We start from the raw sequence: 26,466 nt of genomic DNA on the forward strand, positions 1-26,466 counted from the left end.
TGAATATCAATAATATACACAAAATATCTATGTAAAAATATAAGTTATAGTTTGTCTCATTCTCTCCCACAATTCACGTCACTCTTCATTTTTTTTTTTGAAAAAAATTCTTCTTCTTACCAATACAAATATATTACATGCATCATTATAATTATTTACCAACTTACCATGTATATAAAATAATTTATTAGACATGATCGTAAAATTTTGATCCACAACAAAAAAACAAAATGAAACATTTGTACAGATGCACGGATCATATTCTAAAAATGGTGGTAATACAATTGACGGTTTACAAGACAAAATAAAATTTTAAAAAAAATATAAACTATAAAATTATCATGCTTATAAATGTTATTAAATAATTATTTAACACATGTAAAATTTTAAAATATATACTATCACCTTAGGCAAAAAAAATTATTTACAAAAGTAAAAGCAAACATCCGCAGAGTCATGGTTTAAATGTACACAAAAATTAAGCACATTTATAATTTCTTATCAGTTACATCAAATTTATATTTTCATTTTATTTTCTTACAAATTTAAATCTTAATTTTTATATGTTCCAAATTTGATAAAAGTTTAACAATCATTTTATTTACTTACAAATATTATAGCTAACGTATCATTTATAAATAGCATGCTAATTCACAATTATCTATTTTCGTATTTTTTATTTAAAAAATTTGTTCGCTATATATCTTAGACATGGATCTAATTATATAAATGTTATATTTTTTATATAATTCCCAATATCGGTGATACATTTTACTCTAAAATGCTAAAATATAAAATTCAGTACAAATATATCATTTACATTTACAAATATGACTACATTAACAAATATATCACTAAGTACGAACACAAATTAAATACTCGCGCGGTCGCACGGGTCAAGATCTAATTTCATCTTTAATCCAAAAGTGATTCAATAATAACTAGGATCATTCATCATTTCAATATAGAAGAAACGGAAAAGGAGTGACATACGCTAATTGATTAATACTATCTATCTTAGTGAAAGAATTTGTTTTTTCTCTCTAAAATATACTGTATATCTAAATAGAACGGAAAGAATATTAAATTACTATTATGAATGCATTAATTTTTTACGATTAAGTCTCTAATAATTTTTAAGCAATAGTAATTTAATAAACTCAATTAGTTTCTTGTAATTTATAATTTCTCCACATAAAGCATAAAACATCAATCTTTATTAAACATTTTTTCTAAAACAATTAACTTAATGGAACGGATGGACTCTAATTAAATCAGCTTTCCAATACTTCGTATTTCTGAGCATAATAATTGCATTATACCTTATGTCCTTGTTGAAGCGTATGCGAAACCCTAAATGCAAGTTTTTGCTTGTATGATCAGATATTGAAAAAGAGCGTTCTAGTTATCCATCTCCAATATACTTGATATGATACTATGGTCTGGTCTAATTAATCGCAACAACCAAATCATTTTGGGTATACACATAAATGTGTATGCATATAAACGTCAACAAGGTGCCAGTTGATTGTTCGAAGCCCGTCTTTTCACTTTAATTTTTGTTAAAGCATGGGGTTTATTTTAAAAATAAGTGAACACACGAATATAAAAAGTGAGGCATACACGTTAAAATCACGAAACCCGGTGGCAATTTCTTGGAGATAAAAATTAAAGAGAGAGAGAGGAGTCACGGGAATCCAGAGAAAGGCTTTGTAGAGTTTCCATGGTAAAATGTGGTGGGAGAAATAGCCGGAAAAGTGCTCGTGTCGCCTCGAGATGAGTCTCCTTATTCCATTTACTTATTCTTTTGATTTGTTCACTGCTTACAATTATTTTGAACTAAGTAGGGCAGTGAGAGAATGTATAATATAGGGGTACATGAGATCGGAAGCCATACATTAGCTAAGTTGAGATAGGTATTTATATCTTTGTAAAAGACTAAAAAGATGATGTCGCATAATATTCCAAGGAAGCTTTAAGTAGTTGTCGTTTATGGGGAAAACGGCTTATTCATGCCCGAACTAGGGATTGCTGAGAAAATACATACCTCAACTTTTACTGCAAGTCAAAACATACCTACACTAATCAAAAATTTAAAATTCATGCCTGAATTATGGATCGATAAAAAAATACATACCCCAACTCTTATTGCATGCCAAAACATACCTTAACTAATCAAAAATTTGAAATTTATGCCTAGTCTTTAGAAGTCAACGCCAATTTCAATCTATACTATTATTTGCGAAATAAATTTTCGCAACGGAGCTCTCCCGTTAAAAATTAGAGTAGCTAAAATCTATGTTACCCCTAATAAATTTTTATATATATTCTATTATATAATAAAATGAATTTTATTTGCGAAGTAATTTTTCGCAACAGAGCTCTCACGTTAAAAATTAGATTGGCTAAATTCTATGTTACCCTTAATGAATTTTTAAATAAAATGAATTTTATTTTAAAAATCTTATATATTTTTTAAAAATAATTATGATGATTCTTATATATTATGTTGTTATCTTAAAATAATATTTTACTATTATAAAAGTAAAAAAATAAAAGAAGTTATTTTTTACAATATTATATTTAAAAAAAAAGATAATTCTTATATATACAAATATATCTTAAAATCACTTCTTAGAAAATATCCTTATACAAATATATTGCTCCATTAATATTTACTTAGATATTATTTTTATCTTAAATTTTAACTTTCAAAATAGTAAAATATTATTTCAAGATAACAACACAATATATAAGAATTATCATATATTTTTAAGAAAATATAATATTGCAAAAATCATGTCTCTTAATTTTTTTTTACTTTTACAATAGTAAACTATTATTTTAAGATAACAACACAATATATAAGAATCATCATAATTTTTTAAAAATATATAAGATTTTTAATATAATTTTTTTATTATTATATAATAGAATATATATAAAAATTCATTAAGGATAACATAAACTTTAACCACTCTGTTTTTTAACGTGGGAGCTCCGTTGCTATAAAATTATTTCAAAAATAATAGTATAGATTGAAATTAGCGTTGACTTCTAAAGACTAGGCATAAATTTCAAATTTTTGATTAGTTAAGGTATGTTTTGGCATGCAATAAGAGTTGGGGTATGTATTTTTTTATCAACCCATAGTTCAGGCATGAATTTTAAATTTTTGATTAGTGTAGGTATGTTTCGACTTGCAGTAAAAGTTGAGGTATGTATTCTCTCAGCAACCCCTAGTTCGGGCATGAATAGGCCGTTTTCCCGTCGTTTATGTGCATAGTAGACTAGTAGTAAATTGTTTGATCCCAGTAATGGACTCTATAGGTTTATTAATATGTAGTATGTACAATGGAGTATATATAGATATAGGCTGGCGTTTAAGATTTGTTTTTAAGTGGCTGCAATAGCTAATATTTGGAATGTTATAGGATTCGAATTTTCATTGTATTTATCAGCCTATAGTTGGTCATGTATCAGTTAATTGAATGGTCTGGTTCAGTTTTAATGTTTTCGTAGTCACAAGGATAATGAAGATTATTTCATTTTTGGGTAAAGAATCAAAAATCGTTATGTGTAAAGAATCACATCTAGCTAGTACTATAATTTATCAATATATTTTCTTTAGATATAATATCGTAAAACCCTGCTTATTTATTTATCAACGAATCCGCAAAACCTACGCTAGCAGTAATCCGATAATACTAAAAAAGACAGCAAAAGAATTCATTCTCTAGAATAAATCCATAACACTAGGGATTTCCTCTCATTCTTTGTGCAGGTTCAAGAGCTCGTGGTTCCAGTGTTGCAGTTTCTATCTCGAATCCGACCTTTAGTAAGTTTCGAACTTCTAAGACCATCTCCAATGAAACTTCATTTTTTCTTTTATAATTTACACTTAAAAAGAATAATTCTATTATAGTGTAACTTTTGCTTCAATGGTGTTACTCTATAATAGAGTTACTTTATTATAGAGTGAAACTAGATTTTGACCCGCACATTCGTGCGGATATTTTTTATTTTATGAATGCATACTTTTGATTTAATATAAACATTTTAAGTATATAATTTTAATTTTAGTGTTATATATTGTGAATATAAACCTATTATTTTAGTAAATTGTATACATGGTAGCATCCATCATATTATTTTAGTAAATTTTATTGATATTAGAATATTTTTTAGATGTTATGATATTAAGTTTTTTTTTTGTTATTAAATTAAGACTTCAAAATATTAGATTACTTTAATTTTTATAACATAGTTTGTTTTTCCGTGTTACATTTCAAGAAGTTATTCTTTATTATCTATGATTATACCTTTTGAAAAATTTAAAACATTATCATTTTAAGTTTGCATACTTATTTTTTAAATTTTAAATTTTGTCAAAATTGTTTGGAAAATTACACAACTATATTTGAGGTGGGAGATTATATGATTTTTGAAATTGTTTTGTTACTAAATTAATACATTATTTTATATAAATAATTTTAATTTCGGTAAGATTTTTATACATCTCTCAGAATATGTTTATAATTAATATAAATATTAAATTTATAATTAAAATTTGATTTGTCGTTAATATTTTGAATGAATAATTAAAATTTCATAGTTTTCTAATAACATATTTTTAAATAGTATATGAACTAAAGGTTAGTTATAAACTATTATATTTTTGTATATTATTATTTCTTAAACAATATATTGTTGAGAGTTTTAAAATAAAAAAATAAAAAACTATGTAGTTGTAGATATAATAGTTTAACCTATGTTAATGAATTTATGTTTATAAATTTATTTTTCTAAAAAATATAATATAGTTTACGAATTTTAACATATTTTGATGATGAGTGATAATTTATTTAAATGAAAGTATTTTAAAAATAAAATAGATAAATTTACCCATATTTAATTCATATAGTACTTCTATTTTAATATAATACATAATATAATTAAAATATATATAAAATAGTATAGAATTATATTTTCTTGTTTTATAATAAATTTTTAATTAACATTGAATTATAAAGTTATATTAGTATTTACGAAATTAATTAAGTGTTATTTTATAAAAATATTTAGAAGGTTGGTAAGATTTTGTTAGATTGTTTTTCAACATAATTTGTTATATTTAAAAATAAATTTATATTTATATTTTTTTATTATTAATGTAAAATGAAATATATTAATTTTTTAGATGGTTATAGTATGACTTGTTAACAGTAGATAGAAAATATGACTTTGTTTTAATAGGTTAGATATCTAAAGAACCAAACACATTTCCATGTCCAAACACGTGCTATTCTAAAGGAAGTCCAAAAATAAATAAGAACTTGTAAGTGGTAGATAAATAATAGGACTCTATTTTAATAGATTAGATATAGAAAAATGTCATATATTACTTTATATTTGAAGTGGAAAAGTGACATTCCTCTATATTTCACTCTATAATAGAGTAACTTTATTATAGAGTAACACCATTGGAACAAAATTTACAATATAATAGAGTTATTCTATTTTAGTATAAGTTATAGAAGAAAAATAGAGTCTTATTGGAGATGCCCTAAGCGAGCAACGGAGTTAGCGGTGATGAGAAAGCGGAGGTTTCGTCTTTCCGCCCCGATTAACTGAAGAAAACCGGCGACCATGGATGTCGGATCCGGAGTCATGATAACCCACTCAGCTATATATGTATCCTTCGTTAGTGTTGGGTCCGGAGTTGGGAAGTGACGTGTCTGTAAATCCTTAAGAAATGTAGCTAGGTATTTTAGGTCGTAACGATTTTATTCGATTCACCGTTGAATTTGGAAAAGAAGATATATAATCTTATGTTCTTCTTTGTAAAACTAAATTAAATTTATATAACTAAATAAAATTTATATCACTAGATAGATACAATGTACTTAGAGCATCTCCAAAAGAAATTCTATAATTTTAAATATAAAGTTTTTTTGCTCTATAAAAAAGAACTTCAAAACTTCAAATTTAGAGTTTTAAAGAGTAAAACTTTTCAAATTTAGAGTTTTAAAGAGTAAAACTTTTTCACTACTCAAAACTCAAAATTTTAAGTTTCATCTTTTTTTTTGCATTTTGGTCTTTATAATTAATTACACATCACATTTATGATTCTTAAATATTTTCTCATTTATCGTTTTAATCTTTAAAACTTTTGTATATCATAGATTTTCCAAATTTATTTTTATAAACTCAAAATTTACACATAAAATTAAATAAAAAATTTTAAAATAAGATTTATAATATTTTAAAAATAGAATTAGACAACATGAATATTACAAAAGAAAGTTAATAAAAAAACTTTTGAAAAAGATATATGAAGATATAATTATTACACAAATTTAAATATTACAACAACACTAATAGTCTAGTAAAATTGCTCCGGAACCTATAAATATTGTCCAAAAATATTTTGTATAACCAAAGATAGAACATTACACAAATAATTTTATGGAATAATGTGGTATTTTTCTTGTAGTTTAATATTTATTTATGTCTTTTTGTTTATAATTTTATATTTTAGCGTAAAATTTTATTAATTAACATTACTATTATGTTTTTACATATGTGCTAGTTATTTATAAAAGTTATATGGATTTACATTAATTATGAGAAATATAAGAACTATATTGTAAATTATAAATAATTTTGAAGTTAGATTTGAAGTTTTATTTTTGGAGAAGAACACATTAAAACTTCAAATATAGAGTTTTGTAAACTCTAAAATAGAGAGTTTTTTTAGAGATGCTCTTAGGAAATCTTTTATATTCAATGTACAACGTATTGATGGCATATTTAAAACGTTTACAATAACAAAAAATATTTCAAATAAAATTAAATATGATGGGATCAATGTCGGTCCTAAGATTTTGTGAGTTTGTTTTGGTCAAAAGAGATTTTGAGAATTGTACACAGTTTATTAGTAAGATTTCAATAAAAAAAAATCACAAATTTGAGAGTCTATCTCTATGTAATTGTTTTCAAAAAATTTGAAGGCTTGAGGCTAGTGTTTCATCCGGCTTTGCTCATGACTGGTTCTAGATGGGATTTAGTCAAATCTTGATATCAACTCCTAAGAATTCCCTAAATTTAGAAAAAAAATTCCCTAAACCACGAGAACACTTTCACTGGAGTCTAGATCATGGGTTAGCCTGATTTCTTCCGGAGAACGTAAAAGGATATATAATTATAAGGCGAAAACCACTACTGTAGCAGACATTTCAGTTAACCGAGCATTAGCTTATTCTTGAATCTTTCTCTGAAGCCCATTTCGGCCGTCTAACCTAACACATCATCGATTTGTATTGGTCAAGTAATGATCTTATTTTATGTTAATCTTCTAATGGCCCAAATAGAGAACATCTAAAACTGATTCTCTCTTAAGACTTCTCTGTCCACAAACTGGAAATACTAGTTATTGGTTATTCATTTTAACGAATTTAGAAAATATAATCTGTTATGCAATCAAAAATTTGCATATACAAGCTAGAGTTTGGTGTTATTGACATATTTGATTTTGAAAAGGATTTCAGAGGGTTTCAGTTTGGTGTTTTTTTCGCAAAAGAAACTTAATTATATACAAAATGGATTTCAGTTTGGTGTTACTCCACGTTGATATATAACTAAACACAGCGCCTGTTATTATACTTCTTCTGCCATTGATCAATTTACAATATTTGTATTACTTAATTGAAAAGTAAGTAAGACACTTATGGTTTGGGGTTCTAGTTTCTAAGATACAACACACACACAAGGATTAACATACGCTTCAATCCGTTATTCAGCTTGATATCCTTTGCATTTTTCAGTTTATAGTTTGCTCAATTAACAACCTTTAGTACTACAGCATATTACAATCTGAACATTAATTACTTAGAAAATAATTTTATCGTTAGTTGAAGAGGATATTTTTGGAGCCACATTTGAAATTCAATATATAGCTGACGATTTTTTTTTTTTTTGCGGGTTTTACTTTGCACCTTTTTATTGTCAATTTTGTGATAAGAATTTTTTCTTAGGGAGATTTCACTAAGTATCAGTATCACAATAATACACAAAATAAAAATATTTAAAAAGTAAAAAAATGTGTGAAAGAATCCTCCTAGTTTGGGAAGCAAGCTTTATTAGATTTGGAATGAGCCAAACTCGAGATTACATGCAAACAACTTCCGTTCTATAGACTCGCTTTTCACCATCATTGATCGTCAGATCAGAAACACACTACAAAGCTTCAGGGAGAAAATCCAAAACTCTCCTCCAGGATAATGCATTCATGGCTTCGGTCGACTTAATTCATCTCTTTCCCTATCATTTTCTAATCGACTCTTCATTAATTCTTTGATGTTAATTTCTATATCTCTACTAAATGGGCTATATATGAAAGACATGATACTTCTTTCTTGGATTTGGGTTTGGAAAAGATTCTTAGAGGAACCTTGTTGGTTGGAACCTTGAAGAGTTCTTAAAGAAAAAAATAAATATTAATATTTTAATACAAATTAATTGCTTAGTTAAATTTTAATTAAAAACACAATTACATCACTCATAAAATGACAAGGGTCCCATGAAGTTCTTATGATTTTTTAAAAGCTCTTATTTAAGAAATTTTCTTTTTCTTCTTTCTTCGTCTTCAATTATTTTCATTTTATTTATTCAGAGATATCCATGTTAAATATTTCTATTGGAGGTGTTTTTACTACTTTGTGAATAGTTTCTTGTAAACATTTTATGAAAACTAATTATAAAAATTATGAGAACCTCATGAAAAATTCTTAGTACATTTGTCTTGATTTTAGTAATTTAATTTTCTTTTAATATTAAATTTTAATTTAATAACGTATCTGTCTAAAAAACTGTAAGCAATGCAAGTGGTCTAGTTTTTTTGTTGTGTTTCTAAAGGGGGTAACTTATTAAGTTGCAAGCTTTGATTGTCCTTCAAAACAAAGATAATTGGTGTGTGGAAATTGGTGAAAACGCAAGACTAGTCACAAGAAATCTAATTAATAGCATCCTCTCTATTTCCAAATGTTTGTAAAGCAGAAGTAGATCATAAGTCGCTTTTACTATCGAGGATTAAGCAAAAGCAAAGATGCGTGTCTCTCATGAATTGATATTACTTGAAGCTGAGAATTACTTCAACAACTTATAATATAATCTAGGGTTAGTCTTCCTAATTCTATATTCCGAATATACTGAAAGGGCATAACAAACATTAACGTATTTGCCAACAGTCAAATCATATACACAAACTCTTTCCTACATTTTTGTTGAAACCATAGGAGACTAGTTTTGCTAATTTACAACCTTTGAAATAGATGTTCTTGTTTGCATACTCATTTGTTGTGAGCAACCTAACGATAGTAACTAACAGCCTCTTATCAAAAAGATCTAAATTGAATTCCATAAGCTACAAATATACAATATGTATCTCGATTTGTTGATTTTTTGTATAGTCAAAACAGCTTAATATAAAAATTAAAATATATTATTTTTGAAAACTGAAAATTAAAATGATTTAAGTTTAATTTCGGAGTTTTTAATTTAATTCGTTTTAAAAGTTACAGTTTTATCATTGTAAAATTTTTTATAGTTCCACAATTAACCCATTAAAGAAAATATAATTGAGGAATCCATACTTTTCTGGTGACACGAAAATTGTACTTTTATTTGATTCTTTTACAGAAAAACATAAATCATTCTCTTTTAGTATGTATCATAAATTCGTAATATATAATTTCTTGTTAATACTTTTAGCATATTAGGACAAAAAAAAACAATTGTATTTTTCAGAAGCATTTAACTATTTCTTTCATACCCAAGTCACAGACCCTCGTCTTACCGCCAAGAAATAAGTGCCTGTGGTGTGTGGTCAATATAGGTTCTTCAATATATACACAAAAGCTAATAAGTATATTCATAGTTATACAGTCCACCAAATTATTATAATATTGTTATTCAGTTCTACGTGTACATATCTACGAAGAGGCGAATGAATTTTTAGTGCCCGGTGGGGGAAATGGTGTATCGAATCGAGAAGTAGTGGAGGGGTTGCATGCACATATATCCTAAAACCACATAACTACACAGCTAACTAGTGGTGGAATCGTATATTATTTTCTTAATAAAAAATCATGATAAGTTAGTGGAATAGCTACAGTTTTATTTAAATGAAATAAAAATTTAGAAAGTGACTACATGAATAATTAAAACTAGGTGACCGGCCCGCATGCACCCTGTGCGGACATAAGAAAATTTAAAAAATGGAATAAATATTATATAATTTTTAGAAGTAACAGATTTTACAACATTAATATCACCGTCCTTGGAAGAATTCATCAGTCATGGAAAAAAGCTGGTAGTCAATATTTGAGATGGACGAGAGGGAACACAGTAACGTCAGTATGAAGAGGCAGATATTGTGTGTATGTATAATTGCAACGTCACAAAATATTTTGTGTGTTTAAGAAGATACTTTCATTAAAAAAATGAAATAAATAGTGTATAGTTTTAGAAGTAACAGATTTTATATTATCATTAATTAGAATTATATTGTATATGTGTCGTAATTCTTTATTTTAGGTGAATAATATTATTTTTCCATAAATAATAAACAAACATTTATGTAGACATATTAAAAGAAAATATAAAAAAATCAAAATATTATCCATAAATAATATAAATTATGAAGTACATTTCTCGATAATGAAAGCAAATTCAATTAGAAACCTGCAAAAAAATTAAATAAATTTTGTAAGCAATTTGACGGGTTAACATTATTTGATAGATTTATAAATTTCTAAATTTTATTGAACATGAAATAATATTAAATTGGCATACCGTCATCGGTCTCCTAACTCATCACAACCTATATGGCAAATACAAAAAATAAATAATTGTAACAGTTTATATATTTTAAAATTTATATTTGAAAAAAGTAGATTAAAATTACGTACCGTGACTACGGAATATTCTGAAAAATTTGTTTGTAGACAACATTCAATGTTTTTGTCTTCGGCTTCCTTTCTTTACCAGTTATTAGGATTTTTAATCAAGATCTCGATTTAACTCTTGAAAGTACAATTTTTCCTTGCATTTTGTAAGCATTTTATAAATTATTTTAAAATTATGATAAATTTATTCTTTAAACAGCGATAAATAATTTAAAAATAATATTAATAAAAATTTTTGGATTTTGTAATATTTAAAATAGTTATTATATAATTATACTCGAACACAATTCATCAAGTAGAAGATAAAACTATTATAATTATCTTATATAAAATTTCGTTCATTTTATTTTATAAGTTATAAATATTAAAAGTAATAAATAAAACATTATTAGTCTTTCAATAATTTCGAGAATAGTTTCCATAAATTGTTATTTGTAATATTCGTTAGATTATATGGCAAGTGATGTTAAACGTCAATAAGTTAAACAATTCTTCCATATTTGGAAAACATATATATATATATATATATATATATATATATATATATATATATATAACAATGACAAATTTAATGGTAAAGTATGTAAACATCTGTTTTCTACCAGCGTGAGTTAGAACACCGCCGTATTTAAGAATCATAAGGGCCTCTACAGGTCTTTCTTCTTCGCTTTCACCATCCCACTTCAGCGGCTTCATCTGAACCTTTCTGTATATCCCTGAGAAATTTTCTCCCTGCGCCATTCCAAAAGGTTCTCTGCTGTGAGAAAATGACCTCATGAATTAAGTAAAAAATGCATAATGCTAGCTTACTTATAAGATAGTACTAGATTTTGACCCGCGCTTGAAAAGCGCGGGGTTGTTGGATTATATTATAATACAAAATTTTATTATATCGAAAACATAATTTTTAACAGCTATATAATTTACAAATTAGTTTATTTGAGATTTTATATGTACACTTTTACGTAAGTTTCTTTTCGACATGAGAATTATATCCGGATCAAAAAACAAACCGAACAGACCCAAAATTATAGGTTTAGTTCAGGTCGAGAGAAGATAACCTATTGAATTTTTTTTGACCTGCAGGTCTTTGTTTGAGTTCGGGTCCTACCCTAGACCCGATCATAAATATGTGTTTATTAGTTATATTTGGATATTCCGTATATGTTTCCGGTATTATGGATATTGTTTTTAAGTTTTTGGTTTACGATTAGAGTTTTGATTTCAGGTAAATTTTTCAAATTAAAAAAAAAAATTGGGTATTTGGATAAAATTATGGGTATTTTTCAGTTCATCGTGTCAGATTTTGAATAAGATTTTAAATTCTTAGGTATTTGAATTTTTTGGTATTTGTTTGGAGTTTCAAATACTTTTCGTGTTTCAGATATTTTTTCAGATTTTTCATATATTTCAAATTCTTTTAGGATCTTAAATACCCGAACAGATGTGGAGCCATTACATCCATATCAGGTCCAACAATCTTTTGATATAGATTTTTAACGTTATTGTACAAAAACATGGTTGATGAAATATTTTTCTGTGTAAATGTATCATAAGAAAAAATATTAAGATCTGTTAAAAATATTTAAAATATTGTATGTTTAGAATGATTAATGTATTATAAGAAAAATAATAAATAGTTATACATAACTCCAACAATTTTTTTATATTAGATTTTTTAAAACTCTTTCCTTTTTAATAGTATTGATTCATTTTAAGTGAAACGTATATAAAAGTATAATATCTAAATAAATAATTTTCAAAATCTTGAATAATCAATACTGATATCGTGAAGTCAGGTTAACTTTAATAGAACCAATGAATTTCTTTATTTTTGTGAAGGTAACATGAATATTCAGAAAAATTATTTTTAAATATGAAAATATTATCAAACTATAGACGGTTGAAAGTTTAGTATATGATATAAGATTTTAGTGGAAAAGTTTATATATGATGTTATTACTTTATTATAAACGAAAGAGAAAGTTAGAATGTACACATATATGTCTTTTAATTTATCTTGCTTTAAATCATATATTATATGATAAAAGTGATGATATAAAACATTAGTTTCAATGCTTTTACGATTAAAAATCAAAATGATAAATATAGTAATAGTAATGATTAGGATTTAGGAGTGAGATTTAAATAAATAAAACAATTGACTAAATTATTGTTAGAGAAATATATGGTAACATATTGTTAGTATAAATTTAAGGTAAGACCAAAAAATAATAAGTTAAATGAAAGGGTCCAAACAACTTTTATATGTAGATTTTTTTAGACTCCTTCCCTTTTAATAGTATTGATATTCAACAAAAAAATGATATAAGATAGTATTACTAAATGATACTATGTAATATTTTCCCCGGACAATATTCAACAAAAAAAGAGAAAGTACTAAAGAACCTCTTCAAGAACTGTTTTAACTTGGCGAAGCTTCTCTGCATGTTCAATCAAAGTTTTCTGGATCACTATCACTCTCACGACCTGGTCTACATATAAAAAAAGGAAGACCATATTATCGTTACCTGTATTCAACACATGGAAAATATAGACCAGACATGCTTTTTGGAGACAAGACACAAAGAGTTGAGTTCATGGTTCTAAAGATGAGGAGTTTTTGCGTCTAAACACATTTTTCTTAGCACACAAGCATCATCGTCGTAATACCTTAATAGCATGAGAGGAGAGATTTGTGAATAATATTTTAAAAATGAAAAGAGAATGTTTGTATTTTAAGACCTTGGATGTCTCCTATATATATACAGTCGAGTTATTTCTCATATTAATGACGCATAATATTTTGCACAATAAATAATAAAATCGTTTAAAGAAAGATATTAAATGTGTATTGTCAAAAAATGATTTGCATATGATATGATTTTAACTTGCGCAAGTAATCCATATTAGAAAGGTAAGTTATTAAAAACAAACAACCTAATTAGAAACATTAAAATATTTTGTAATCAATGTAATAAATATGATATCAACATGCGCAAGTTTACCGTTTGAATAATAAGGAAAGTTTTTAATATTTGTCTTAATTCTAAATCTTGCCCAAGGGTAAACTAAATTGATAAAATTTAATGATTTCAACTTGCGCAAGTAATCCATATTGTGAATATGTGATTTGCATATTTAATGATTTTAATTTGCGCAAGTAATCTATATTAGAAAGGTAAGTTATTAAAAATAAATTTTGTCAATAAGTTATTTGCATATTTAATGATTTCAACTTGCGCAAGTAATCCATATTAGAAAGGTAAATTATTAAAAACAAACAACCTAATTAGTAGGGGTGGGCACTTTACCCGATATCCGAAGTGGCACCCGAACCCGATCCGAAAAACCCGAACCGAAATCCAAACCGAAGTAGCAAAATACCCGAACGGGTATTGAATAAGGAGAGATTAGATACCTGAACCCGAACGGATAATACCCGAACCCGAATGGATAACCGAAGATAACCGAACATATATATAATTAACCTTATATTTCTAGTTTACATCTCTCATTTTATATAAAATATTTATATTGATACTACACATACTTTAAGTTCATATGATATACATACAATTACGGAAAAAATGATTTGTTACTCACTTAAAATGCATGTCAAGTTTTTCATTTCAAAAATTAACAAAAAGTTACATCCGATATTTTTAAAAAATAACTAAATTAATGCCTTTTTAGTTTTAAAATGTTATGTCCAAATCTATTAACTATTCAATCTATTAAAAATAAAAAATTAGTTAACTGAAAGTTATATTTTTAAATATAAGAAACTTGAGAAATAAAAATTTTAATTTTTTTTTCAAAATTTAAATATCCGAACAAGATCCGAAATAACCGAATCTGAACTAAAAATACCCAAACCCGACCCGAAGTACAGAAATACCCGAACGGGTTCTATATCTCTATACCGAAATACCCGAAAATCCGAAATAGCCGACCCGAACGGATACCCAAGGCTAAACTAAATCGATAATGCCCTAGCTATATATGGGCTTAACGAAATCGACAATAGTTTTGGGCTTGTCTACATAAGCGATTGATTAAAATAAATGAAAAGTAAAATTCAAAAAAATCGACCAATAGAATTATAACAATTTTTTTGAGAAGCTTTATATTAATGCCATGTCAGCAGAAATCACTAAAGTGACTTTTTTTTTTAATATACAGGGGGATAACTATAGGGTAAGCGTTCAGTCACTAAATCGTATTGTATTTTGTACAAGATACATATATCATTATAGCACTCAATTACAGAAAATAATTAAATGAATTAAAAATAGAAAGCGATTCCATGACCATGAATAACATAAAAAAAAGTATAACAAAGTTATACGGATGTGGATTATGCACAGCCTTTACTTTTCAATTGCAACCTTATTGGTTTACTCTATTCTTCGATTTTATGTTTCCCTTTAATCGTGCAAAGAACAATAGTATAATATATTCGTTTGGCAATACACGTTCGATTCAAGTTATCTTCTGACAAATCGTTAACTGTTGTAAATTAGACGAGATAATGAAATATTTATGTGTATTTTTATAAGTGTTTATATAGTAGTATATTATTATTTGTGTGTTTGAAAGTAACGAAAGAAGTGTAAGATAATGAGCACAATCACTTTGATCTCTTATTCTTATTCTTATGACTTACAACAACAACTGAACTCCTATTTATAGGAGTAACAAGTCGGTGGACTTAACCCACATAAGAAGAAAACAAATATTTATATAGTAAGTTAATGGATAATCACAATCCAAAATCAACTTTATCTTTTTGGATCATTATCTTTAATGGATCATTATCTTTAACACTCCCCCTTGATTATCCATTTTTATATTACGTAGTGCCTCGTTAAAAACCTAGTCATGGAAAAACCCATTGGGACAAAAACCATGACAAGGGAAAAAGAGTACACTGTCCGTAATCTCCCCCTGAGAATAGAGGATCTAGCTTTCTTGTCACAGGTCACGCAAATGCCGCATTCCGATACTATAGACGTGTTTTCGGAACGTTGTAGTCGGAAGGGCTTTTGTGAACAAGTCAGCTGGATTGTCGCATGACCGTACATATTTAATGTCCACTTCTTTATTTTTCTCGAGCTCCCTTATGTACGAGAAAAATCTTGGAGGGATGTGCTTTGTCCTGTCGCTTTTGATGTAGCCTTCTTTGAGTTGAGCGACACAAGCCGAGTTATCTTCAAATAATTTCGTCGGCTCTTTCACGCTGACTATTCCACTTGATTCTTGTATGTGGTGACTCATTGATCGAAGCCACACACATTCTCGACATGCTTCGTGAAGTGCAATAGTTTCAGCATGATTCGAAGATGTCGCAACCAGAGTTTGTTTCTGAGACCGCCAAGAGATCGCAGTTCCACCAATTGTAAAAACATAGCCGGTTTGCGATCGAGCTTTATGAGGATCTGATAAGTATCCTGCATCTGCAAAACCAACCATACCAAACTCGGGTTTTCTTAAATACATTAACCCTAAATCAACTGTACCTTGAAGGTAACGGAATAAGTGCTATATTCCGTCCCAATGTCTGCGAGTAGGAGCAGAACTATATCTCGCAAGTAGATTAGTAGCAAAAGCTATATCTGGTCTGGTACAGTTTGCAAGATATAACAGCCCACCGATAGCACTCATATAAGGTACTTCTGGACCTAATATCTTCTCGCTATCTTCGCAGGGCCTAAAAGGATCACTCTCAACATTGAGAGTTCTACCAATCATTGGAGTACTCAAAGGAGTCGCTTTGTCCATACGAAAGCGTTTCAATAACCTTTTCGTATAGTTTGATTGATGCACAAATATTCCTTCTCGGAGATGCTCTATCTGGAGCCCAAGACAAAACTTTGTCTTGCCGAGATCTTTCATTTCGAACTCCTCTTTCATATGAGTTCGAGCATCATCAACCTCCTTTTGATTTCCAATTATGTTCAGGTCATCAACGTATACAGCAATGATCACAAAGCCAGATGACAATTTCTTTATAAAAACGCATGGACATATCGCATTATTAACATATCCTTTACTCAAAAGATATTCACTTAAGCGATTGTACCACATGCGTCCGGATTGCTTTAATCCGTATAGTGATCGCTGTAACTTGACCGAACAAATCTCCCTGGATTTTTCTTTCAATGCTTCAGGCATTTTCAATCCCTCAGGGAGCTTCATATATATATCGTTATCCAACGATCCATACAAATATGCAGTCACAACGTCCATGAGATGCATTTCAAGATTTTTAGACGCCGTTAGGCTCATCAAAAATCTAAATGTAATTGCATCCATTACCGGGGAATACGTTTCCTCAAAATCAATTCCCGGTCTCTGAGAAAAACCTTGGGCAACTAATCGGGCTTTATATCGTGTTACTTCATTTTTCTCATTTACTTTTCTCACGAATACCCACTTATACCCAACAGGATTTATATTCTCAGGCGTTATGACTATAGGTCCAAAGACATTTCTTTTATTCAGGGAGAATAATTCAATTTGAATGGCCTTCTTCCACTCCTCCCAATCATGTCTTTTTTGACATTCTAAAATGGACCTTGGATCGGGATCATCATTTTCATGATCGATCTCTTTGGACACAGAAAAGGAGAACATTCCATCAACATCTTTTATCTTATTTCTGATCCATATCTTTTCATCTCGGGCGTAGTTGATGGAAATCTCATACTTTTCTGTTCCCTTCTCGTCATCTGGACCATCTTTATCTATGTCTTCTTTCAGACATTTTTCAGTATCAGGTTCTTCTAGAACCTTACTTTGTTCATCCAATTTCTTTTTCTTTCGGGGATTTTTATCTTTAGAACCCGCTGGCCTCCCCCTCTTTAACTGAACCCTAGGTTCATTCATTCTGTTACCATCAGTTTGTTCTTTAGGAACATCAACTCTTGATGGAACATTTTCAGCGGGTATACATGACTTCGTCACCCTTCTTGTATCTGTGAATGCATCTGGTAACTGGTTTGCCAAATTATGCAAATGCACAATTTTCTGAACTTCCAGTTCTCTTTGATTCGTAGGGGGATCAAGGTGTAACAACGACGGTGTACACCAAGTAATCTCTTTAGGAATTTCTCTAATTCCTCCCCCTAATGCTGGAAATTCATCCTCATTAAAGCGGCAATCGGCAAACCTTGCCGTAAACATATCACCAGTTACTGGTTCCAGATATCTTATTATACTTGGTGACGTATAACCCATATATATTCCCAATCTCCTTTGTGGGCCCATTTTTGTTCTTTGTGGCGGAGCTATCGGAACATAGACCGCACACCCAAAGATACGGAGATGGGATACATCTGGCTCTTGTCCAGATGCCAATTGTAAAGGGGAGTACTTATGATATGCACTCGGTCTTAGCCGAACCAGTGCAGCCGCATGCAATATAGCATGACCCCATACAGAAATTGGGAGCTTTGTTCTCAAGACTAACGGTCTTGCAATCAACTGCAACCGTTTTATCAATGACTCAGCCATGCCATTTTGTGTATGCACATGGGGGACTGGATGCTCCACATCAATCCCCATTGACATACAATAATCATCAAAGGCTTGCGATGTAAATTCACCAGCATTATCAAGCCTTACTTTCTTAATGGCATATTCTGAGAACTGCGTTTTCAGCTTTATTATCTGGGCAATGAACTTTGCGAAAGCCGTATTTCGTGTCGTCAAAAGAGACACACTTGACCATCTAGTAGATGCGTCAATCAATACCATGAAATACTTAAATGGCCCGCATGGTGGGTGGATCGGCCCACATATATCACCATGTATTCTTTCTAAAAATATTAGTGATTCATTGCCTACTTTTGCTGGTGATGGCCGAGTTATAAGCTTTCCTTGAGAACATGCATTACATGTAAACTCGCCCGTTTGCAAAAATTTTCCGTTTTTCAACGGATGGCCATTCGAATTTTGCACTATCTTTCTCATCATGACTGAACCAGGATGTCCTAGCCTTTCATGCCATATTTTAAATGTATCAGTAAACTTCATGTTTACCACGGCATAGGACTCAGTCATGGTTATTTTTGTACAATATAGTCCAGAGGATAACATTCTTAACTCTTCAAGTATATGTTTTTTCTCGGACTTAATGCAAAGAAATTCAATGCCATCTTTACTCATAGTCTCAATATGATATCCATTTCTTCGGATATCCTTAAAACTTAACAAGTTTCTATGAGACTTGGGGGAATACAATGCATAACTTATTTCAAATATCGTTCCCCCTGGCATTGAAAATTTCGCTCTTCCAGAGCCCATAATAATCTTTGCATTACCAGATATTGTACTTACGCTTCCAGCGTAATTTCTTATTTTGAGACTGGAGAAATATTTCTTATCTTTGATTATTGTGTGCGTTGACGCACTATCTGCCAAACACAAATCTCCATCCATAGTCTCAAAGTTTGGCATTCTTTCTGAATTTAAAATATTCATAAAACATATATTATTAAACATTAAACATAACAAACATAACATATATCTTACAACAAAATATATAGATACTATAATACAGTCTACTTATATCACATCTATTTATATTACTCATCGATACTCTCTGGTTCAACCAGAAAGTCTGATACGTCGAGATGAGTATCATCGTTTAAACCATGAAAGGATGGCCCAGGTTCATCAGAGATGAAGTTAGTTTCACCTCTTCCTTTCTCTTTTCCCTTTTGGGATTCTCTATACAGATCGGCTAAATGTTTTGGTGTACGACAGGTACGTACCCAATGACCTTTCATGCCGCATCTGTAGCAAACCGTTCCCGTTTGCCTTTTATCATCCTGGCCCTTTTCATTCCTTTCATTTTCGTGGAAGTCTTTATTATTTCTTTCATCATAGGGACGGAATCTTCTTCCTCGTCCTCTTCCACGACCATGATAACGGTTTCCACCACGTCCACGACCTCGTCCTCTCCTATTATCATAACTGGATGATGCAACATTCGCTTCAGGGAATGGAGCAGATCCAGTGGGACGAGCTTGATGGTTTAAAGTCACGAGTTGATTATTCTGCTCCGCTACAAGGAGGACTTGCATCAACTCCGAGTAACGGGTATATCCACTCACTCGGTATTGTTGTTGCAGGATTACATTTTCAGGATGGAACGTGGAGAGAGTTTTCTCGATCATATCATAATCACTTATTTTCTCTCCACATAACATCATCCTCGAAGTAATTCCGAACATCGCGGAATTAAACTCACTAACACTTTTGTAATCCTGGAACCGGAGATGGATCCACTCGTGTTTAGCTTTCGGTAAGATCACATATTTCTGGTGATCGAACCTCTCTTTTAAAGATTTCCAGAGGTCACAAGGATCCTCTTTCGTAATATATTCATCCTTTAAACCATCATGGATGTGGTGTCGTAAAAATATCATGGCTTTAGCCTTTTTCTCATCCGACACCGTTTTTGAACTATCGATGGTTTCCAAAAGCCCGTTTCCTCTCAGGTGCATTTTTGCACCCACTGCCCAGGTCATATAATTATTTCCCATAATATCCAGGGCATTAATTTCGAGCTTTGTCAAATTCGACATGATAACTGTATTCATAGAATAATATATATAGTTATAGTAATTACAAGAATTTAAATGCGTAATTTAAATGCAGAAATTAAAGGCATAAAATAAAAGCATAAACTTAAATTGCAGAAATTTAAATTGCAGAAATTTAAATTGCAAGAATTTAAATAGCATAAATAAAATCGGGAGGCTCAGCCTACCACATGATCCGAGGAGTCATAGACTACCATATTGATCATTTTTCAAAGTCCGAGGAGACATGGTCTACCATTTTGACTTTATTTATTTTAAGGTCCGAGGAGACTTAGTCTACCATTTTTGACCTTTTTATTCACGGAGGCAAAGCCTACCACGTGTTTCTCTGATCGTGAAGGCATAGCCTACCATAACGATCAGTCGGGGAAGGCAGCGCCTATCATCCCGAACGGAGAAGGTCCAGCCTCTCACTCCGAAGCAATAATAAAATTTAAATAAAATAAGTATATTAAAAATACATAAATTTAAACATTACCTCGGCTGGTTTAAGAACTTTTCGGATTAATAAACTTCAGTTGGTCAGAGGCTCGTGCTGATAACGTGTTGTAAATTAGACGAGATAATGAAATATTTATGTGTATTTTTATAAGTGTTTATATAGTAGTATATTATTATTTGTGTGTTTGAAAGTAACGAAAGAAGTGTAAGATAATGAGCACAATCACTTTGATCTCTTACTCTTATTCTTATGACTTACAACAACAACTGAACTCCTATTTATAGGAGTAACAAGTCGGTGGACTTAACCCACATAAGAAGAAAACAAATATTTATATAGTAAGTTAATGGATAATCACAATCCAAAATCAACTTTATCTTTTTGGATCATTATCTTTAATGGATCATTATCTTTAACATTAACCTATTTATAATGGCCGACACGAGAAATCATAAGTCTAGTAGTTCCCATTCATGTTAAAAAATAATAATTTAAAGAAAAATAGAAAATATAATAATATTAGGGCAATTGCACGGGATATACAAGAAACAGAAGTTATTTAGCTCATCGGTTATGACTGTTCGTATTTTCGAAAAATCCAAAATTACCCCTACTCCACTTCAGCTCACTCTGACACAGCTATACTATGCTACATCTGATAGAGGTCATCATTATGCTATATGACTCTACAGCAAGCTAATATATTCATTTCACCTAAAAATTTAACGTTTTTCCCATTATTACCTTACCACTATTCAATCTCTTTCTTCATTTTAGTTTTCGGAGTTTACGAAGCAAACTCTCTGTTTCAATTGTGGAGGGTGATAATTTCAGAGATGGTTTCTGTTCGGCTTGTTGATCATCCGGATTCACCAGAAGAACAACAGATGCGGCCAATTCCAAAGATGATGTTTGCAGCTGGCGAGGAACCCGTAGGTGTTCGTGTTCTTACTTATCAATCATCTAGCGTTTTAAAACGTATTTTTAATGCGTTAGAGGAAGATGAAGTTGAAATTATTAGGCAATCTTCGTTTGGTAGATTGATCGAGATTGCAGACAAACCGGTATTTTCGGGTAGATTCGCAAGGTATTTGTTATCAAGGCAGCTGAAAACGAAGAAGAAACATGAGGCGTGATTTAGATTTGCCGGTAAACCGGTTCGGTTTTCCCTTCGAGAATTTGCAACAGTGACGGGATTAGCTTGCCATAATTTTCCGCGGAAGTCGAAGATGAAGCTTAAGAAAACTATATCGGAGAAACCCTATTGGCCAACTTTGTTTGGAAAAGTTGAGGTCGTTACCGTCTCTTCTTTGATCAAGATGCTGTACCGGAAAACCGTGAAGGATAAGGAAATCCGGATTAAATATGCATGTTTAGCTCTTCTCGAATCGGTCCTTCTTCCTACAAGCCTGAACATGAAGATATCTAGAGAGCATGCGGAAGCTATTGAAGATCTGGGTGAATTTTTTGCGTTCCCGTGGGGAGGCTTTCTTTTGACCTGCTTATGGGTAGTATCAAAGAGAGAGATGAGATTGGTCTGTCTCAGAATACGATTGCGGTAAAAGGATTTGTACTCGGTCTACAGCTAGTGTTGGTCGAAGCTGTACCTGCGTTGACAGAGGTGGTGGATGATACGGGTTCTTCATCTGAATCAGATGTCGAAGATCTCGATGGAGTTGGGCGTGATATTTTTCGTAAGAAATACACTCTGAACCCCGCCCACGCGCGAAGTGTAGACAAGAGAACCGATGTAAGTGATCACAGTACTGTTATTAATCTTACAGTTTCTCCTTATGAGGGAATATATATGTTTACATTATTTACTAATTTGGAAGAAAATAACGATTTCAAATTTTTGTATGTTTAGGTTATTGTTCATAGCATCCTTGATGACGATCCTTTACAACCTGTTGATGCTGGAAAGTTAGTTTATTCAGACGAAGAGGAAGATTCAAGAGTCGACAACCTGGTTGAGGGCATAAAGAGTAATATAAATTATAATTACTCTTCTTTCGAAGGTGGGATGAGACAGATTGATGTGGAGTGTATGCGACAATCTTCTAAAGGATCGTCCACGTCAAAGAAGGTAAATAATTCGCACATTAATGTTGAACGCATTGATCCTTCTTATATTGCAAATACTGTGATAGAGAAAATGAAACCTCGGTTGGATTTATTGGAGAAAAACCAAAATGGCGCATCTTCTAGGCTGGATGAGATGGAAGGGAGAGTTGTTAGACAAGTGGAGTCCGTGCTGGTAAAGTTTAAGGAGGACATGATTAACTGTGTTAAGGATATGGTTTCTGGATTGTGCAAAGATTACTTTGGTGCCCACGTTGGGCCTCAATATGTTTCCCCACCAGTTCGTAATGACATTTCACGCACATCAAACCATACGACTCCGGTGGATGATCTAAATGAAGTAACTATCCGAAATGTTCTACGCAATCTTAGTGAGTACTCTACTCCACCACGGTCGACTCGGATGAGTCAGGTAATATGTTTGAATAATTTTATGAGTCGGAGCTTCTTATTGGAAAACATGTTAGTAACGTTGTCATTTAATTGTCCATGGTCGTTTAATAAAATAGGATGAGAACCGAACGCCAACAATGAAGGATAATCATGGATCCGAATATGAATGTGTTAATCCGGTACCTCCGAACGGTGCCCAGTCAGCCAATAGCGAGAGTCGTGCAAGGCAAAGTTCTTTCCAACAACGATTGGTACGATTGTTTAAATTTAGTTAAAGATTTTTCATTTGTTACAATTTCATACTTTTCTACATTACTTACTATCCCTGTTTATTATGAAGGAGTTACATAAAAGGAAACCACATAATCTAGGAGAGGAACCTTCATTCTCGCTTGGTCTTACTCAAGAAGAACAGAGTGTGGGTGTAGTTAATGTTTCGGTAGGGGAGGATGAATTCGCGGATCTTGTGCCTCCTATACATGTAGCTGACAACATAGAAGAAAGGCAATTGTGTCGCAAGAGCAAGAGGCACAAGACGGTTCCGTCAGGCCTTCTTGAAACATACCAGTGTGGTCCTCATTTACTGTCACGGTTGAGAGAATATCGGAAGTTCATTTTCTTATTGGATGATATGTCTGCTACGGAAAGGAAGTTTCAGAAACTGTCATCAGATGTAAAGAGGAATTCGTAAGTATTTAAATTTTTCGCACAAAATATACCAGTTATCTGGCATTGCAACAACTTGTTATTGTTTTACCATACTACTACATCGTTGTATCAGCGTTGTCAATGTTTCGGGAATAGCTGTATCAGTGAAGGAAATCCTTTTCATTGTTGAAAGAAGACGTAATTATTCGGCTAAGGTGCGTTCAACTTAATAGAATTTAAATGATATGATTTAAATATAGTTTGTTTCTCATTACATATATATATTGTTACAGATTGTTGATATTCTTATCAGAGTTATACGTTCTGGGTTCCTTAGTGAGATTCGTCCCAATGGTTCACGAAGTGGTGAATTTCTTGAAACCAAAATTGTCTCCGCAATTATTAGGAACTATCCCAAGTTTCGTAAGAGTACTAATAAAGAGGAGTACAATTTCCCGACATTATTGACGGATGTTTTTCCCAGAAATGGAGATCCAAAGCACCACCCTAGAAGGTACTACTTTCCATTCAATGTGGACAATAAACATTGGGTTGGTATTTGCTTTGATGCTGGCTGTGGCCACATCACAATTCTTGACTGTGCAACGTCTCTGCATACTGATGCTTCTATGGAGAAATATCTAAGTCCCCTCGTCCAGATGTTACCCTATCTAGCTCGATATACATGTCAAGATCTAGGAGAAGATCCAGTGATCCAGTGTTTTGATGTTTCGAGGCCGAAATCAGTCCCCCAGATATCCAAAACATCTGATTCTGGCCTAATGTCTCTCATCTTAATGGCCACACATGCTGTTTATGGCATGGAAGCGTGCAAGAGTATTAGAAGTGACGGGATAATGGATGAAGGAAAAAGGGCTGCGATATTGGCGTACGAGTTTAAGGAGAAGCTCTAGATCAGGGATTGTTGTTGTTATTAGAGTAATTTTATGTTTTTCTAACTTTGAAATTGTCTTTAAATTGACCTCCACTTGTAAGAGTCTATTGGAACTTTAAGAAGTCTACGTACCGGCTAAGACTACAAGATCCATTATTTGAGTTCATGTGTAGTTTCTCTACTCTCTCAGTGCCTATTTCCAATTCTATGTTGTGAAGGAATGTTTGTTTTGTAAGAACCCTTTTTATTAGGTAACCCCAATTATGATTGAAGCTCCATTTTTTAACCTCGGCATTGTAATTTTTACACACATCTTGTAGTTAAAACGTTACGTTTTGTGTTAACAAATTTTTCTTTGCTGTTCTTACTAAAATTACCGGTCTTGTTCGTTATACAGTAACGGCTGCTTAAATATATATCATGTAATGTAAACACCACATTAACACTAACTTTGCAAAAACTCTTTTATAAAAATTTAAGGGGAGAAAATGGGATGGTGGAGATGATATGTCTCTTTAAGTCAGGCACGCGTATGGGTAAGAGCTTGGCATTTCATAACTTTCCTACCACATCATGTCGGGTAACTGATTTCTCGAATCTCATCATCATACCTATATTATACCATACCCCTATATTTATTTTGTGTATAGTAGGGTTCTCTCGATCTTATCTTTTATTTGCTTGCTTTTGGGGTCTATAAATTGAGATAAAATGTTATGAGCATACAGCATTGCAAATTCATTACATTACGTGAAGGTGAGCGAATCAAAGAAGGTACGGAAATAATTTTTTTGATTTTCTGGGAGTACATGCCCAATACTAATTGAACATATATTGATCAGATGTCGACTGCATTACCTGTGCGTTTATTCCACGGGGCTTGGCGTCGTAATGATGATGGGTATTGGATTTTCCAGAGGAAGCCAAGTGACCTTGGCTATACTGTGTTAATCAACCCGACTGAGACGTTTGAAAGTTTACAGAGTATCATCCGTGACCATTATAATTTTCAACCGGATACTCCATTCACATTAGCTTATCACCCACCTGAATGGCTTCTCGAACCTGAGGGAACTAGAACGCCTCCCACACCGATAACTAAAACTTCGGAAGTGGAAGCAATGATGAGTCTTCGTTCTTGGTATGCAGAACTGACGCTCTGTGTCTCATCCGGTCCTGAAGATGTTGCACATTACCAGTTTCTGAGCAACACAACTTTCTCCGTGGGAGGAGCAACATTTGTGTTCACCGGTTAGAGTTTATATTAAATGAGTAACTTATTTTACATTCACTATTATATTTGAAACAAATTAAAATCGGGTTGCAGGCCTAACTGAAACCGAACTTGTTTCAAGCAAGGAGGTTCTCCAAGATATTTTTAACGAGCAAGAGCTAGTAGGAATCTACAGAGCCCATCTTGAAATT

At 31.2% G+C, this 26,466-nt stretch overlaps 2 protein-coding genes across 2 annotated transcripts; one reads left to right on the forward strand and one right to left on the reverse strand.

Moving 5' to 3' along the window:
- Positions 1-19,558: 19,558 nt before the first annotated feature.
- LOC117134383 lies at positions 19,559-20,482 on the reverse strand. The gene has a single exon (XM_033292684.1). The coding sequence runs from the start codon at positions 20,480-20,482 to the stop codon at positions 19,559-19,561; it is 924 nt and encodes a 307-aa protein (XP_033148575.1).
- Positions 20,483-22,252: 1,770 nt separating this feature from the next.
- LOC103869385 lies at positions 22,253-25,060 on the forward strand. Its single transcript, XM_009147463.2, has 7 exons — positions 22,253-22,481; positions 22,589-22,773; positions 22,891-23,517; positions 23,615-23,749; positions 23,839-24,185; positions 24,280-24,361; positions 24,440-25,060. Exons 1-7 carry the CDS (start codon positions 22,253-22,255, stop codon positions 25,058-25,060), a joined length of 2,226 nt encoding a protein of 741 aa, XP_009145711.2.
- Positions 25,061-26,466: the final 1,406 nt, after the last annotated feature.

This window comes from Brassica rapa, chromosome A05 (genome assembly GCF_000309985.2).
Source record: "Brassica rapa cultivar Chiifu-401-42 chromosome A05, CAAS_Brap_v3.01, whole genome shotgun sequence".
In the NCBI taxonomy this organism is placed as follows: domain Eukaryota; kingdom Viridiplantae; phylum Streptophyta; class Magnoliopsida; order Brassicales; family Brassicaceae; genus Brassica; species Brassica rapa.